Genomic DNA, 16,711 nt, shown 5'->3' with positions numbered 1-16,711 from the left:
ACCACACCTACTCTCGACCTGCTCATCCCTGACATTATTGGTTCTCCCAAGGAACCTGAATCATTGTTACACTAGCCCAGGGAAGTGAGAGTTAACCGAGGGTCAGGTAGGCAGTTTATCCTGTACGTTTAGCAGATGATACACATGACTGTACACTATCAAACAAAGGCATATAATCAACTCCAGGCTTAGAATTTGTGCACATCACAAACAATCAGGCTCAATGTTAATCACTGACCCGTGTGTTACTAAGTGACTGACAGTGTGTTGCTGTCTGAAGCCAAAAACTGCAATTCCCATAAAGCATTTATTTTAAGACATCACTGAGTTAACACGTCACACATTTGAGAACAGCACCAATTTTCAGTGTCCACTAACAACTCAAAACGTTCCATTTTCAGTGTGCTTTCCCAAAAACCTGAACCATTCTTCCTACACTACATGTTCTTAGTGGAGGAAGAATGGGCGGAACATACAAACAGGAGGCGGCCAATTTAGTCCTTCTAGCCTGTTGCTCCATTTACCCATCTTGAGATCCATTATCCTCAGCACCCTTAACAAAAACATCAATCTCAGTCTTGAAAGCCCCAACTGATCCCCAACATCCACACCTGTTTTGAGGGGGGTGAAAGTTATAGATGCGATGAAGCGCTTCCTGAAATCATTCCTGAACTTGACCTCCCTCTAATCTTAGCCACTCATTCTGGATACCCCACCAGAGCAAATGGTTCATCTGAAAGGTTCCTAATTGAATCCTTTTAGCATTCTAATCAGATTGTCCAGGTCACCCCTCAATCTTCCAAACTCTAGGGAGTACAAGTGAGGTTTATGCAATCTGTCCTCAGAACCCAGTACAGTATTATTGTGGAACAAATTAGGCAGTCTTGGAGTTTTATCGAAAGTGCTGGGAGAGACTAGAAGCATATTGTTCTGTTGTAGTCAGTTTGCTGTTGACACATCAGCCAATTGCAGAACCTGATGAACCACAACTACTTTATCAACCGATTCTGCAAGAGCTCCCTGACCATAGTCAAGCCAGAGGCGATTCTGATGAATTTATATTAAAAAGAAGCAGTTTTTGCAAGTCTTGGCAAGGGCAGGGGGAGACGGCTCTCAGTAGGGGCCTCCCCCCTCTTTCCAATGCCGGGTCCCTCGATTAGGCACCGAGTCCCTTTGATAGAGGAAGCCCCATCCGGCCCAACACACTCCCACCCCCCCAACAACAAGCTCAGAAGCAATCCCAATAGGTTTACTCTTCAGGTTCCCTGCGTGGTGAGTCCTCATCCTGTCACTGGGTAAGTACCAGCAGCAGTGGGATGAGCCACTTAAGTTGGCATTAATTGTCCACTTAAGGGTCTCAACTGACAGTGGGGCAGGAAGGCTGTCCCCAGGGTTTTCCTGCAATGGACTCAATCAGGGCAGAGTGGGGAAGATGGCAGGGTCCCCAGCTGCCACCCCTACTGCTCGATTAAATGTTCCCCCCACCCCGGACACCAAACCCGCCTCAGGGGGGCGGGGGGGGTGGGGGGGCATTAAATTCTTCCCCTTCAGTTCAAAGGTACTTCGTTCAGCCTCATCAAGAGGCCGCTTGACTTCACATAGTTCGGGCTAGGGTTTTTTTTCCCTTTATTCTGTCATGGGGTGTGGGCAATGTTGGGAAGGTCAGCGTTTATTACCCACCCCTAATTAACCTTGAACTGGGTGTCTTGCTGGGGCCATTTCAGAGACAAGCACATTGCTGTGGGTCTGGAGTCACATGTAGGCCAGACCAGTAAGGGCTGCAGATTTCCTTCCTAAGGGTGGGGGGGGTTAGTGAATCGGTTCTTTATAACCATTGATGGTCACCATTACTAAGACTAGCTTTCAATTCCTGATTTATTCATTGAATTTAAATTCCACGTGGTGGGATTTGAACCCATGTCCCCAGTGCATTAGCCCAGACCTCCGGGTTACCGGACCAGTGACATCACCATCTCCTCTCATCCCTCTGGTTCAAAGTCTTATCAGAGAGAGAAAGGAAAATGTCACCACTTTGGTACAAAATTTCACCTGCAACAAGACGACCCGATCACTGCCCTGAGGGAAAGGGGTCTCCTGACTTCACATCTCAGTGGTCTGGCTCTAATTTTAAGCTTGTCCCCCTTTCTTGTTCTGGATTCCCCCAGCAAAGCAAATCAATCCTAATCAAACCCTTATATCATTTTAAACGCCTCAGTTAGGTCACCTCTCTATCTTCTATGTTCACGGGGGTAAAAGCCAAGTTTACTTAACCAATCTTCAACATTTAACCTTCTGAGCTCCAATTTAACTCTGATGAATAATCACTGCCCCATCTTTTAAGCCAACACAGCATTCTTAAGGTGCAGCAGCTAAACTGAACACAGTTCCTAAAGGGCATTAGTGAGCCAGGTGGGTTTTTACAACAATCAATGATAGTTTCATGGTCACTATTACTGAGACTAGCTTTCAATTTAGATTTAGCAACTGAATTTAAATTACACCAACCACCATGGCAGGATTTGAACCCATATCCCCAGGGCATTAGGCTAGGGCCTCTGGGTTACTAGTCCATTGACATTCTCACTATGCCACCATCGTCCTCAGCTGTGCTGTACACCAAATGGGGCCTGAACAGGGCTCTGTATAACTGAAGCATCACTTTGTATTTCAGTCCTCTTGAGTTAAAGGCTAACATTCCATTAGCCTTTGTGGATTGTTCCCTGTACCTGTACACTGGCTTTTAATGACTTGTCAACGGGGACACACATCTCCCAGTTCCGAGTTTCTCACCGTTTAGAAAACACTCCAGTTTGTCTTTCTTGGATACAATAAATGTAGGAATACTTATAACAAATCTTTCGGACAGCAATGGAAGGCTCAATTCACAAGGCGGCTGCCATCAATTCTCTTAACTGCTCGTGAATTGCTGACCAGTCTCCGAGGAACAGGTCCACAACACCAAATTATCAGACAATACGCCTTCTGTATCATCAGCAGCATTATTTACAAAGCTGTTCTCACAAATAAACCCACCATTTACACGACAAACACAACACAACCCAGTCGATCGTCACGCAGCCTCCCCATTTGATATTTCACTTCCACTGAGATCAGAATCACACTCGGCACATTCAGGCAAAGGAAATATTTGTACCCACATACACAAAACCTTTGGAAGAGCTTGGCTTTTCTTCGTCACAACAGTGACTACGCAGCCGAGGTACCTCATTGACTGTAAAGCATTCTGAATTGTCCCCAGGTTGTGAAAGGAGATATATAACATTCACAATGCTTTCCTTTCATCACAAAATTACAACTTGCGTCAGCAAACTCAGCACCCACTGTCCAGGCCAAGGAGCTGTTTTTGGCATCTTTTGCTCGAGGGAGAAATATGACAGCTCCAAAGGCTATCGTGGGATCTTCACTTCTGTTTAACGTCCCATTTGGAAAGTAGCACTCACTGGCAATGCAGCTCTCCCCTCAGTGCTGCACGGTGGCATGATGCTTAGTTGTTAGATACTCAAAACCGAAGATACTCAGACCCAGCAGCTCAGCTGGGGAAGATGGTGGCGTAGTGGTAATGCTAATGGGCTAGTAATCCAGAGATCCAGGCTAAGGCCATGAGAAACATGGGTTCAAATCCCCCACAGCAGCTGGTGGGGTTTAAATTCAATTAAAAAATCTGAAGTTGAAAGTTAGTCTCAGTAATGGTGACCATGAAACTATAATTGATCGTTGTAACAACCCATCTGGTTCACTAATGCCCCTATAGGGAAGGAAATCTTCTGGCCTACATGTGACTCCAGACCCACAACAATGTGGTTGACACTTAACTGCCCTCTGGAATGGCCTTGCAAGCCACTCAGTTCAAGGGCAATTAGGGATGGGCAACAAATACTGGCCTTGCCAGTGACACCCACATCCTATGAAAGAAATAAATAAAAGTTGAGGCTTATGAACAGTCAGGAGGAAGGGTTCAAACCTGAAACTTAACCACTGCTGTCTTTTCATCAGAAGCTGGTGTCCAACATTTTCTATATTCAGTATTTTGCTTTTTATGATTAAACACATGTATTATATCTTCTCCTGTAATAAATCTGATGTAATTTATATTCCTTTCCAATTTATTATTCACTTATATTGCAGAACTTGCATCAAAGTACACCTGGATTCTTCAAGAGGTGACCTTGCAGACTAACTGCAAACAGGGAGGAGGTAGAAAACCTCCATTTCCAGGTATCAGGATAGTTACCATGTGGGTTATTGGCCTAGAGACATCGGCTATAACCCCAGGGGTACGTGTTCCAGGCTTTAGGAACCACTAACCTAGTGGTTATGGAGGTGAACATGAAACACAAAGGCTGAGTTCGTGGCACGATGTGAAATTCAATAAATCAGGCAAAAGGTCACAACATAAACGCTGCCAAGTTTCTAAAACCCAACTGCTTCTCAAAGGTCCCTCAGGGAAGGGAACCCGGTCTAGCCTACACATCACTGTTTGGTCGATTCTTAATGCCCTCAGGGCTCTAAGGTTTGTGTCTCGTCCCAAAAACAAACTTTTAGTACAGAGCAGCTTCCACTTCCTGGCTAAGGTGCAACATGTCCAAGTCTGGAATTGACTGAAGCAGGAACAGCAGATTTCAATTCCAGGCAAAGAATTCCAATAAAGGATAGTCCCTGCAGGAAATAGATGGGTTGTTGAAGTCAGTCATCAATGTCGTGTCTGCCTATTCCATACCTGTCCTGGGAGTGTTTGATGGGGACAGTGTAGAGGGAGCTTTACTCTGTATCTAACCCCATGCTGTACCTGTCTTGGGAGTGTTTGACGGAGACAGTGTAGAGGGAGATTTACTCTGTATCTAACCCCGTGCTGTACCTGCCCTGGGAGTGTTTGATGGGACAGTGTAGAGGGAGCTTTACTCTGCATCTAACCCGTGCTGTACCTGCTCTGGGAGTGTTTGATGGGACAGTGTAGAGGGAGCTTTACTCTGTATCTAACCCCGTGCTGTACCTGTCCTGGGAGTGTTTGATGGGGACAGTGTAGAGGGAGCTTTACTCTGTATCTAACCCCATGCTGTACCTGTCCTGGGAGTGTTTGATGGGGACAGTGCAAAGGGAGCTTTACTCTGTATCTAACTTGTGCTGTACCTGTCCTGGGAGTGTTTGATGGGGACAGTGCAAAGGGAGCTTTACTCTGTATCTAACCCGTGCTGTACCTGCTCTGGGAGTGTTTGATGGGACAGTGTAGAGGGAACTTTAGACCATATAATATAGGAGCAGAAGTAGCCCATTCAACCCATCATGTCTGCTCCACCATTCAATGAGATCATGGCTGATCTGATAATTCTCAACTCCACTTTCCTGCCTTTTCCCCATAACTCTCGATTCCCTTACTGATTAAAAATCTGCCTATCTCAGCCTTGAATATACTTAGGGCAGGATTTTACGCGTCGGTGAGTGGGGGTGGGGCCTGCTCGCCGACGTGTAAAATAACGCGCGGTGACATCGGGGGGGAACTCCTGGCATCACCGCGCCCCATCTAAATTTTCAGGTAGGCGAGGGCGCAGCAAATCAGCTGCGTGTCCACCGACCTGTCAATGGCCAACTGAGGCCATTGACAGGGTCAATTAAGTAATTAAAGGACCTGCCTGTCCAACCTTAAGGTTAGCGGGCAGGCCAGGAGCCCCGGCGCGAATCAGAAAAAGCATCAAACCTCATCCACGGGCGGGATGAGGCTTCATGTAGGTTTTAAAAATTTTTAATAAAGTTTTTGTGAAAATTATGGACGTGTCCCAACTCATGTGACATTGTCACGTGAGGGGACACGTTAGGGAAATTTTATTTTTCTAGTTTTATCTTTTTGACATTTACAGCCAATCCCCCTGAGGCAGCACTTAGACTTAAGAGTTGGCAAACGAGGTAGTAGATTCTGGAAAGGTTCCACCAGACTGGAAAGTAGCAAATATAACCCCTCTGTTCAAGGAATGGGGTGGCAGAAAACAGGAAGCTACAGGCCAGATGGCCTGACGTCGGTTTTGGGAAAGGTGTTTGAATCGATCATTAAGGTTATTTGCTGGGCACTCAGAGAAACTCAACGTAATTGAGAAGAGTCAGCATGGTTTTGTGAAAGGGAGCTCATGTTTAACCAGTTTATTAGTGTTCTATGAAGGAGTAACATGTGCTGTGGATAGAGGGAAGCCTGTAGACGAACTGTACTTGGATTTCCAGAAGGCATTTGATAAGGTGCCACATCAAAGATTATTGCGGAAAATAAAAGCTCATGGTGTGGGGGGTAACACATTAGCCTGGATAGAGGATTGGCTGGCTGGCAGAAAACAGACAGTATGTATTAATGGGCCTTTGTCTGATTGGCAGGATGTGATGTGGAGTCCTGCAGGGGTCTGTGCTGGGGCCTCAACTTTTTTACAATTTATACCAATTACTTAAATGAGGGGAGGGAAGGCATGGTTGCTAAATTTGCAGATGACACAAAGATAGGTAGGAAAGTACATTGTGAAGAGGACATGAGGAGGTTGCAGGCGGATATAGATAGGTTGAGTGAGTGGGCAAAAATCAAGCTAAGAGTGTAATGTGGGAAAATGTGAAGTTGTTCACTTTGGCAGGAAGAATAAAAAAGCAGAGCATTACGTAAATGGAGAATGGCTGCATAATTCTGAGGTGCAGAGGGATCTAGGTGTCCTCGTGCATGAGTCACAACAAGTTAGTATGCAGGTACAGCAAGTAATTAAGAAGGCTAATGGAATACTATCCTTTATCATGAGAGGGATTGAACATAAAAGTAAGGATGTTATGCTTCAGTTATACAGGGCATTGGTGAGACCACATCTCGAATACTATGTGCAGTTTTGGTCTCCTTATTTAAGGAAGGATGTAAATGCATTGGAGGCGGTTCCGAGAAGTTTACTAGATTGATACCTGGAATGAGTGGGTTGTCTTATGAGGAAAGGTTGGACAGACTGGGCTTGTTTCCACAGGAGTTTAGAAGAGTGAGGGGTGATTTTATTGAAGTATACAAGATCCTGAATGGCCTTGACAAGGTGGATGCCAAAAGGATGTTTCCTCTGGTGAGAGGAGTCCAGAACTTGGGGTCACTGTTTTAAAATTAGGGGTCACCCTTTTAAGACAGAGATGAGGAGAATTTTTTTCTCTCAGAGGGTTGTGCGACTTTGGAACTCTCTGCCTCAGAAGGTGGAGGTGGGGTCATTGAATATTTTTAAGGCAGAGGTAGATAGATTCTTGTTAGGCACAGGAATCAAAGGTTATTAGGTGTCAATGGGAATGTGGAATTTGAAACACAAACAGATCAGCCATGATCTTATTGAATGGCGGAGCAGGCTTGAGGGGCTGAATGGCCTACTTCTGCTCCTATTTTTTTGTGACAGGATTTACTACCATTTTGAAGCAAATGGGCGTATTAGTGAGAGGCAGCATGGTTTTGTGAAGGGGAGGTCGTGTCTCACTAACTTGATCGAGTTTTTCGAGGAAGTGACAAAGATGATCGACAATGGAAGGGCAGTGGATGTTATATACATGGATTTCAGTAAGGCCTTTGACAAGGTCCCTCATGGCAGACTGGTACAGAAGGTAAAGTCGCACGGGATCAGAGGTGAGCTGGCAGGATGGATACAGAATTGGCTTGGTCATAGAAGACAGAGGGTAGCAGTGGAAGGGTGCTTTTCTGAATGGAGAGCAGTGACTAGTGGAGTTCCGCAGGGATCAGTGCTGGGACCTTTGCTGTTTGTGGTATACATAAATGATTTGGAGGAAAATGTAACCGGGCTAATTAGTAAGTTTGCAGACGACACCAAGGTTGGAGGAGTTGCAGATAGTGAAGAGGATTGTCAAAGGATACAACGGGATATAGATCGGTTGGAGACTATGGCGGAGAAATGGCAGATGGAGTTTAATCCGGACAAATGCGAGGTATTGCATTATGGGAAGTCTAATACAGGCAGGAATTACACAGTAAATGGCAGAACCCTTAAGTGCATCGACGGGCAGAGGGATCTGGGTGTACATGTCCACAGGTCACTGAAAGTGGCAACGCAGGTGGATGAGGTAGTCAGGAAGGCATATGGCATGCTTGCCTTCATTGGCAGGGGTATTGAGTATAAAAGCTGGGAAGTCATGCTGCAGCTGTATAGAACCTTGGTTAGGCCACACTTGGAATATTGCGTGCAATTCTGGCCGCCACATTACCAGAATGGAGGCGTTGGAGAGGGTGCAGAGGAGGTTTACCAGGATGCTGCCTGGTCTGGAGGTTATTAGCTATGAGGAGAGGTTGGAGAAACTCGGATTGTTCTCACTACAGCGACGGAGATTGAGGGGCGACTTGATAGAAGTTTACAAAATTATGAGTGGCATGGACAGAGTAGATAGTCAGAAGCTTTTTCCCAGGGTGGAAGAATCAATTACTAGGGGACATAGATTTAAGGTGAGAGGAGAAAACTATAAAGGTGATGTGCGGGGCAAGTTCTTTACGCAGAGGGTCGTGAGTGTGTGGAATTCACTGCCAGAGGAGGTGGTGGAAGCAGGTACGATAGTGGTGTTTAAGAGGCAGCTTGACAAATACATGAATAGGATGGGAATAGAGGGATATGGACCCTGGAAGTGCAAAATGTTTTAGTTGACGGGCAATATGATTGGCACAGGCTTGAAGGGCCGAAGGGCCTGTTCCTGTGCTGTACTTTTCTTTGTTCTTTGTTCTTTGTTATTTCGAATGTTTGTATTTCTGCTGACATGGCATCACTGCCAAAGCTAGAGTTTCCACCTCCACATGGTTATCGAGCAAGCGAGGAACTTTCGTTTTAAGTGTCTAAATGGATTCTGCAAGTCCTATTTTTACTATCTCTGCTTTTCTAAACAAAGGACCTTGCATTCTATTTTAATCTCAATCACCAGTTCAACTCCAGCACTTTGCTCCTGCATCAGTCAGCTCACAGTGCCACCTCCACATTGAGCTCGTGCCCAATTTGAATGTCAGTGTCATATCCGAGATTTCTATCTGAATAGATGCAACTGGGTTTCAGAACAGAACAGCCTGAGAAAAGGCGACACGAGAATTCAAAATAGTTTTGACACACGTTCGAAGACACAGAAACATTATACCAGTGTTTTTACTGCACATGGGCCAGCAACCACTCTAATTAACCTCTTCATACCCTGCCCTGTAACGCCCTTCTCCTTCACGTTAGCATCAAGACTCCCCTTAAATGCATCAATGTCTCTGCTTCAACCATTCAATGCTGAAGTGAGTTTCGCTTAAAGGCAGAGAGCAGGTCACCATTTATAAACCTTTATTGACTTATTTGCTTTATGCTGTTTAATGATTCTCTCCTCATTCCTTCTCAGGTATCCTCCCCATCAAATCTGCTGTACGAGTTACATTTGTCAGGTTAGCTTTAGCTTGGCTTAGAAAGTTTCACATTTCACCCACGCTTAGTCAGTGTCCCCAGATCACAGGACTTGAACAATTATACAGCACAGAAAGGGGCCATTCGGCCCATTGTGCCCGTGCCAACTCTTTGAAAGACCCATCCAATTAACCCAACCCCTTGCCCCTTCTCCTGAGGCCTGTATTTTTTCCCCTGAAAAGTATCCATCCAATTCCCATTTGAAAGTTCCTATTGAATCTGCTTCCACCGCCCTTTCAGGCAGCGCCTTCCAGATCACAGCAACTCACTATCTAAAGAAAATCTTCCCTCATGTTGCCTCTGGTTTTTTGCCAATCTCCTCCAATGTGCCTCATGCCCTTTGAGTAAGTAAGATGATTAATTAGGCACCAACTTTGCTAATGCCCAGTGGGAACTGGGCTGAGAGAGTCAATACTCAGTTCACATAGAACCCCAGCAGACAGTACAACACAATGACTTGCATTTTAACATAGGAAAATGACCCAAGGTGTTCCAAAGAAGTGTTATCAAACAAAATTTGGTGCCAAACCACACAAGCAGATGTCTGGACAAGTGATCAAAAGCTTGGTCAAAGAGGTAGTTTAAAGAGTTTAAACGAGGAGGCGCAAAAGATTAGTGGAGGGAATTCCAGATAGCTCAAAACATGGCTGCCATTAGCGGGCCAAAGGAAGCAGAGCCAAAGTTGGTGAATTCAGTCCTTGATGGGTTCGAGGGCTGGAGAAGGAGGTCACAGAGATAGGGAAGGATGCGGCCGTGGAGGGATTTCCATCTCATCAGCACAGGCTGGATTTAAACACAATGTGTCAGAGCTCCAAGTCCAACATATGACATAACCCAGTACCCAAGCGAACAGATAGAAAACACTGGCAACAGCCCAGCTGTACCTGACACCAGCTCCCACCAAAAACTGAAGTAACGGCTTCTCTCAGTGTTCTGGTTCTACATATGAACATAAGGATTAGGAGCAGGAGTAGGCCAGTCGGCCCCTCGAACCTGCCCTGCCATTCAATAAGATCAATGGCTGATCTGATTGTAATCTCCCGCCGGCCTCCAATAACATTTCACCCCCTTGTTTGTCAAGGACCTATCTACCTCGGCCTTAAAAATATTCAAAGACTCCCCTTCCAACGCCTTTTTGAGGAAGAGAGTTCCAAAGACTCACAATCCTCAGAGAAAAAAATTTCACCTCATCTCCATTTGAAATGAGCGACTCCTTACTTTGAAACAGTGACCCCCGAGTTCTAGATTCTCCCACAAGAGGAAACATCCTCTCCACATCCACCCTGTCAAGACCCCCTCAGGATCTGAAAGGTTTCAATCGAGTACACTTTGTTGTACACTTCTCAGTTCCCACTTAAGTTTGCAGAATAAGGACATCACTTTTTTGTGGTCTTGTGGTTTACCAGGGAACCTAAAATACTTTTTATCAGTTGGAGCCAGCCAGTGCGTCAACCTTAATCACTTCTGGTAAAATTCATAAGGTCCCAGACTATTTAGCACACATACTGAACCACTGAATATTAATAAAACCCTTCAATTATACAAGCACTGTATTTAATTACCGTAAAGATTGCTGCCGGGCCATTGTTCTATTCACTGGTGCCATTTCACACCAGCGAGCATTGAAACAAGTGAAGGCCATCACTCGATAGTCTGCACCGAATTCACAGAATGATTCAGCACTGAAGGAGGCCATTTGACCCACTGCACCAGTGCTAGTTCTTTCAAAACATTCTCAAATGAAATCCCAGTTTCCTGTTCTTCCCCATAACCCTGCTAATTTTTCACCCTATTTATGCATCCTCTTTTGAGAAAGATTATTGAATCGCTCCCATCACTCTTGCAGATTACAACTCACTGCATTTAAACAATTCTTAAATTGCCTCTCATTCATTCGTCAATTATCTTAAATCCACACCCCCCGGGTTATCAACTCTTCTGCAACTGGAAACAGTTTCTCTTTATTTACTCCATCCAAGCCATTCATCTGAACACTTCTGTTCAATCGCCCATTAACCATCTCTGCTCCAAGAAGAATAATCTCAGCCTCTCTCCGAAACTAAAGTCCAGCATCACTGGCATCATTTTAGTAAATCCCCTCTGCAGCCTCTTTGACATCCTTCTTCAAGTGTGGGACCCAGGATGGGACGCTATACTCCAAGATCCTGGGAGCAGCCTTAAATCCTAAACCTGATCCGCACGCAGACGCGTAACCCTCCCCCATGTCACCCTCAAAATATCAGCACCCGACTAGGACTCTACTTCCCATCCAAAAATCTCCCCATCCACACTGATGAACATCAATACGAAATCAATCTGAAATAATCAAGTCTTATTTAAAAAAAGCAGAGAAAAGAAAGACTCACATTTCTATAAGCACCTTTCACGTCTCGGAATGTCCCAGCCATTAAAAGTACGTTTTTGAAATGTAGTCACTATTGTAATGTAGGAACCACAGCACCCAATTTGTGCACAGCAAGCTCCACAAACAGCAATACCTTTCTAACTGATGTTAGTCGAGGGGTAAATTTCAGCTCGGACGCCGGGGAGAACGCTCCTGCTCTTCTTCACACAATACTGTGCGCCTTTTAGACCCACTAGAGAGGGGCCTTGGTTTAATGTCCCATCTAAAAGATGGCACCCCTGACAATGCAGCACTCCCTCAGTATTGCACTGAAGTGTCAGTCTGGATTGTGGGCACGCCTGTGGAGGGCGGCTTCAAAGCACAATGTCTGACTGAGACAGAAGACTGCTACCCACTTAACTAAACTCGACAGAGTAGAGAAGATATAAAAAAAACACGATATATGCACCCAAATTCTACTCAGCAGGTCTAGCAGCACCCGTGAAGAGAGAGGAGCAAAGTTAACATTTCAGGCCCCACACTGTTTCTTCAGAACTGGAAGTATTTAGAGGTATAAGAGTTTTTAAAATCAGGCAGGGAAAGGAGGTTGGGGGTGGGGTAGAGGCAAAAAGGGAAGGTCTGTGATTGGGTGAAAGACAGACGAGATTAAATGATGAAAGGGGTAATGGTGTGAGACAAGTGAAGAAAAAGATGGGTCTAGACGAGGTGTAAACAGGAACTGCAGAACCCAACGGCTGCTGTCTGGAAAAAGGGCCGAGGTTATGACCTGGAATTATCGAACTCGATATTGACTCTGGAAGACTGTAAAGCACCTAGCCAAAAGACACGATGCCGTTCCTCAAATCCAAATTGAGTTTCACTGGAACAGTGTTGAAGGCCTGGACAGAGAGGTCAGGGTGGAAATGAGACGGACGATGAAAATGACAGACAACCTGCAGCTTGAGTTCAGACTGGTGGACGAAACAGAGACAATCTGCAAAGCGATCACCCTGTCTAGTCTCCCCGATGAAGAGGAGCGGGGAATGTGGTTCGTTTTGCCACTGAGTATCTTAAAGGAGGAGAGGTTTGAGGAGGTAATTTCAGAGCTTAGGTCCTTGACAGGTGAAGGCACAGCCACCAATGGCAGAATGCAGGAAAATTAATTATGTACAAGAGGCCAGAGTGAAGCTGCAGTCTGAATTCGTTAATTTTTCGACTTCTGAACTCCTCCAATTCAGGCCTCATGTACATACCCGATTTTCACAACTGGCGGCCGTGCCTTCAGCTACCTTGACCTGAAGCTGTGGAATTCCACCAACTGCCCCCCCACCCCCTATCCCACCCCCCACCCCCCGACTCCTCAGCCCCCTCCTTTAAGATGCTCCTTAAAACTTACCTCTTTAACCAAGCTTTTGCTCACCTGCCTTAATGTCTCGGTATGTGGCTCAGTGTCATACTGTGTCCAATAATCACTCCTATTAAGAACCGGGAGAGATATGCGAAGGGCCCTGAAAATATAAGTTGCCTTGGCTGTAGGGCTGGAGGAGGCTACAACTGGTAAAAAGGTGTGAGGCCATGGGAGGATTTGATACCAGAGATTACAGTCTGTAGCCTGAAATAATTAACGCCATTAACAATACCTGAAAGGTTGCACGTAGCTTTTTAAACTATTCTTTTATTTCTTTGAAGCGCCTTGGGATGCTCAATATGTTAAAGGCGCTATACAAATGCAAGTTGTTGTTGTTGTTTGCGCTTATTAATTTGCATTGTGGGTAGGAGGTTTTATATCACCGTTCATTTATTCTCTTATGTTTTCTGGATCATTCTCTGGCACATACACAATAGAGCCCAGTACCTTTCAGTGGGACAGCAGCAACCTTTTCCCAACCTCACATTAAACCACTGGCTTTCCACAGAGCCTCGCCTCTGCTGTTCTCCTTGAGCCAGAGTCACAGCTCCAGCCCCCACCCACCCCTTGCTCAGAATCTCTCCCCTTCATCCCAGTTCCGCCCTTGTCAACAGCCCAACAATCACCTCCAACCAGCGGGATTCCTGGTAAACACTCCGCAATGAAACGTGAACCTGGTGTTTTTCCTCCCCCTCTCTCTCTCTCTCCCCCCCACCCCCCTCTCTCTCTCTCCCCCCCACCCCCCTCTCTCTCTCTCCCCCCCACCCCCCTCTCTCTCTCTCCCTCCCCCCCACCCCCCTCTCTCTCTCTCCCTCCCCCCCACCCCCCTCTCTCTCTCTCCCCCCCACCCCCCTCTCTCTCTCTCCCTCCCCCCCACCCCCCTCTCTCTCTCTCCCCCCACCCCCCCTCTCTCTCTCTCTCCCCCACCCCCCTCTCTCTCTCTCTCTCTCTCTCCCCCCCACCCCCCTCTCTCTCTCTCTCTCTCCCCCCACTGCTCCTGGTCTGACCTGCTGAGGGTCCTCACGGCATTGTCTGCCTTCCTAACCAGTCTGAATCAGGGGGGTGATGTTACAATCGGGAATGATCCAGACAACTCGATTCACTGCTACATTCCGGCAGAGGTTCTCTCTGAACTGAACCCTCCGAATCATTGACTCACCTACCCCAGGATATGTGCGCAGGTTCAGTGCTGCTGAGGATGTGGTTTTTAAAAGGGATTAAACGTTACTTGAAGCCGTTAAAACAGTAATATTGAGAATGAGAGAAAGAAAGAAAGAGAAACTCACATTTGTAACATAATTTTATGCAGGAACACTCCATCCACTAGATCCATGAACATGCTCACTTTCTCATTGCTCATTCCTCCCACTGGTCCAAAGGTTTTTACCTAAAACGTGATTTAAATTAAATATTTATATATTTTAAAATCCTCCAATTTCCATCTCCAGCATCTGAACAGGTTGCAAAGTATCTATCGCCAGCAGCCTGTTTACAGCTGCTAGAGACCAGCAAAAGTAACATTTGCAGTTAACAGAAGAGTAGACAGACCGAACCCCACACACACACACACACTCACTGCCACAGACACACATACACACTGTCACACTCACAGTCACACTGCCACACACACTCACACACACACTGCCTCGTTCACACTGCCTCACTCATGCACACTGCCTCACTCACACACACACCGCCACACTCACAGTCACACTTCCACACACACTGCCACACACACTCTCACATTGCCACACACTGCCACTCACACACACACACACACTGCCACTCACACAGTCACACACACTGCCACTCACACACACACACACACTGCCACTCACACACACACACACACTGCCACACTCACAGTCACACTTCCACACACACTGCCACACACACTCTCACATTGCCACACACTGCCACACACACACACTGCCACTCACACAGTCACAGTCACACTGCCACTCACACAGTCACAGTCACACTGCCACTCACACACACACACACACTGCCACTCACACAGTCACAGTCACACTGCCACTCACACAGTCACACACCCACACACATTGCCACACTCTCACAGTTTAAGCCTCCTGTAACCGGGCTCACACTTACCCAGGTCACCAGCGGGCTGTCCAGAAACTGCTCCATCATTTCAGAAATGGTCACATCCATCGTTAGTGTTGGCAGGGACAGGGCCAGGGGCTGAGGGAGAGGGCGGGGAGGGTTAGTTGGGGCTGAGTGAGAGGAGGAGGAGTGGGGGTTAGTTGGGGCTGAGTGAGAGGAGGAGGAGTGGGGGTTAGTTGGGGCTGAGTGAGAGGAGGAGGAGTGGGGGTTAGTTGGGGCTGAGTGAGAGGAGGAGGAGTGGGGGTTAGTTGGGGCTGAGTGAGAGGAGGAGTGGGGGTTAGTTGGGGCTGAGTGAGAGGAGGAGGAGTGGGGGTTAGTTGGGGCTCACACCATGCTGTGGCTGTGAGCAGGTTGAAGGTCCCGGGTTACTGCAGCCTCTGAGGAGGGGGGTTGATACCCCAGGCTGGGTCGCCCCTCTGTGTCCTGAGGCACAGATCCTCACATCCCCCCCCCCCCCCCCTCAACAAGACTCTCCTCGTTCCTGAGAAAAGCTCAGGCTGGGGAATTCCGGCCAAACTCCAGCAGCAAAAACTTCAGCCAGACTCCCGGGGCACCATAGCAACCAGGCGGCGCCTTCCCTTTTATCTGTCCATTGGAGGGAGTGAAAATCAAAGGAACTCCGCAACTTCCAGCTCGAAATCTCCTTTCAATCGACACTTGGTGAAGATACAAATGCAGAGAACAAAGCGGCGCTCCCGCGGCACTGGAACATTGTAACCAGCGGCACCCAGCAACCAGCTCCTGCCTGATTGACAAGGGGAGCCACCAATCACCGCGCAGAACGCTGCCCAGCGGACTCCTATTGGCTGGGTCTCATACATGCAGCCAATCCAAGCTCGCTGGAGGCGGGGTTTTAACAGCTTTATGGCTCCCGTGCAGGTGAGGGAACAATGAGCGGGAAAGAGCTCGAGTGCGGGTGGCTGGCGCCCCCTGTAGGATACACCCTGTCGCTACAGGAATTTGCGTCGGAGCGCCCCCTGGAGGGCATAATCCTGTAACTACAGGAAATCGTACCGGAGCGCCCCCTGGAGGACACACCCTAAACTGCAGGAAATTGTACAGGAGCGCCCCCTGGAGGACATACAGTGTAAGTACAAGAATTTACACAGCAGCGCTCACCTGTACTAGGGGAAATTATACAGCTGCGTCCCCTGTAGGACACACTCTGTAACTATGGGAAATTATACCGGAGCACCCCCTAAAGGACACACACTGTAACTACAGGAACATATACAGGGGTGCCTCCTACAGGGGACGCACACTGTAACTACAGGAATTGAAACACAACGGCCCCTTGTAACTAACAGGAAATTATACAGCAGGACACACCCTGTAACTACAGGTAAATATATTGGTGTGCACCCCTTTAGGACACACCTTGTAACTACAGGAAGTTATAAA

General features: G+C 47.0%; 1 protein-coding gene across 1 annotated transcript in view; it reads right to left on the bottom strand.

The window, feature by feature from the left end:
• Positions 1-15,488, bottom strand: part of LOC144692901 (protein Daple-like) — a 235,256-nt gene extending 219,768 nt beyond the window's left edge. Inside the window, exons 1-2 of the mRNA XM_078562007.1 lie at positions 15,299-15,488; positions 14,473-14,573 (exon numbers count right to left, since the gene is read on the bottom strand). Coding sequence (XP_078418133.1) covers positions 14,473-14,573; positions 15,299-15,358 — 161 coding nt within the window. The 5' untranslated portion in view covers positions 15,359-15,488. The remainder of the gene's footprint in view (positions 1-14,472; positions 14,574-15,298) is intronic.
• Between the last annotated feature and the right edge of the window lie 1,223 nt (positions 15,489-16,711).

The sequence above is a fragment of the Cetorhinus maximus genome, chromosome 18 (genome assembly GCF_964194155.1).
Source record: "Cetorhinus maximus chromosome 18, sCetMax3.hap1.1, whole genome shotgun sequence".
NCBI classification, from domain to species: Eukaryota; Metazoa; Chordata; class Chondrichthyes; order Lamniformes; family Cetorhinidae; genus Cetorhinus; species Cetorhinus maximus.
Note: the sequence above shows the minus strand (reverse complement) of the source record. Positions and strands in the feature narration are given on the sequence as shown.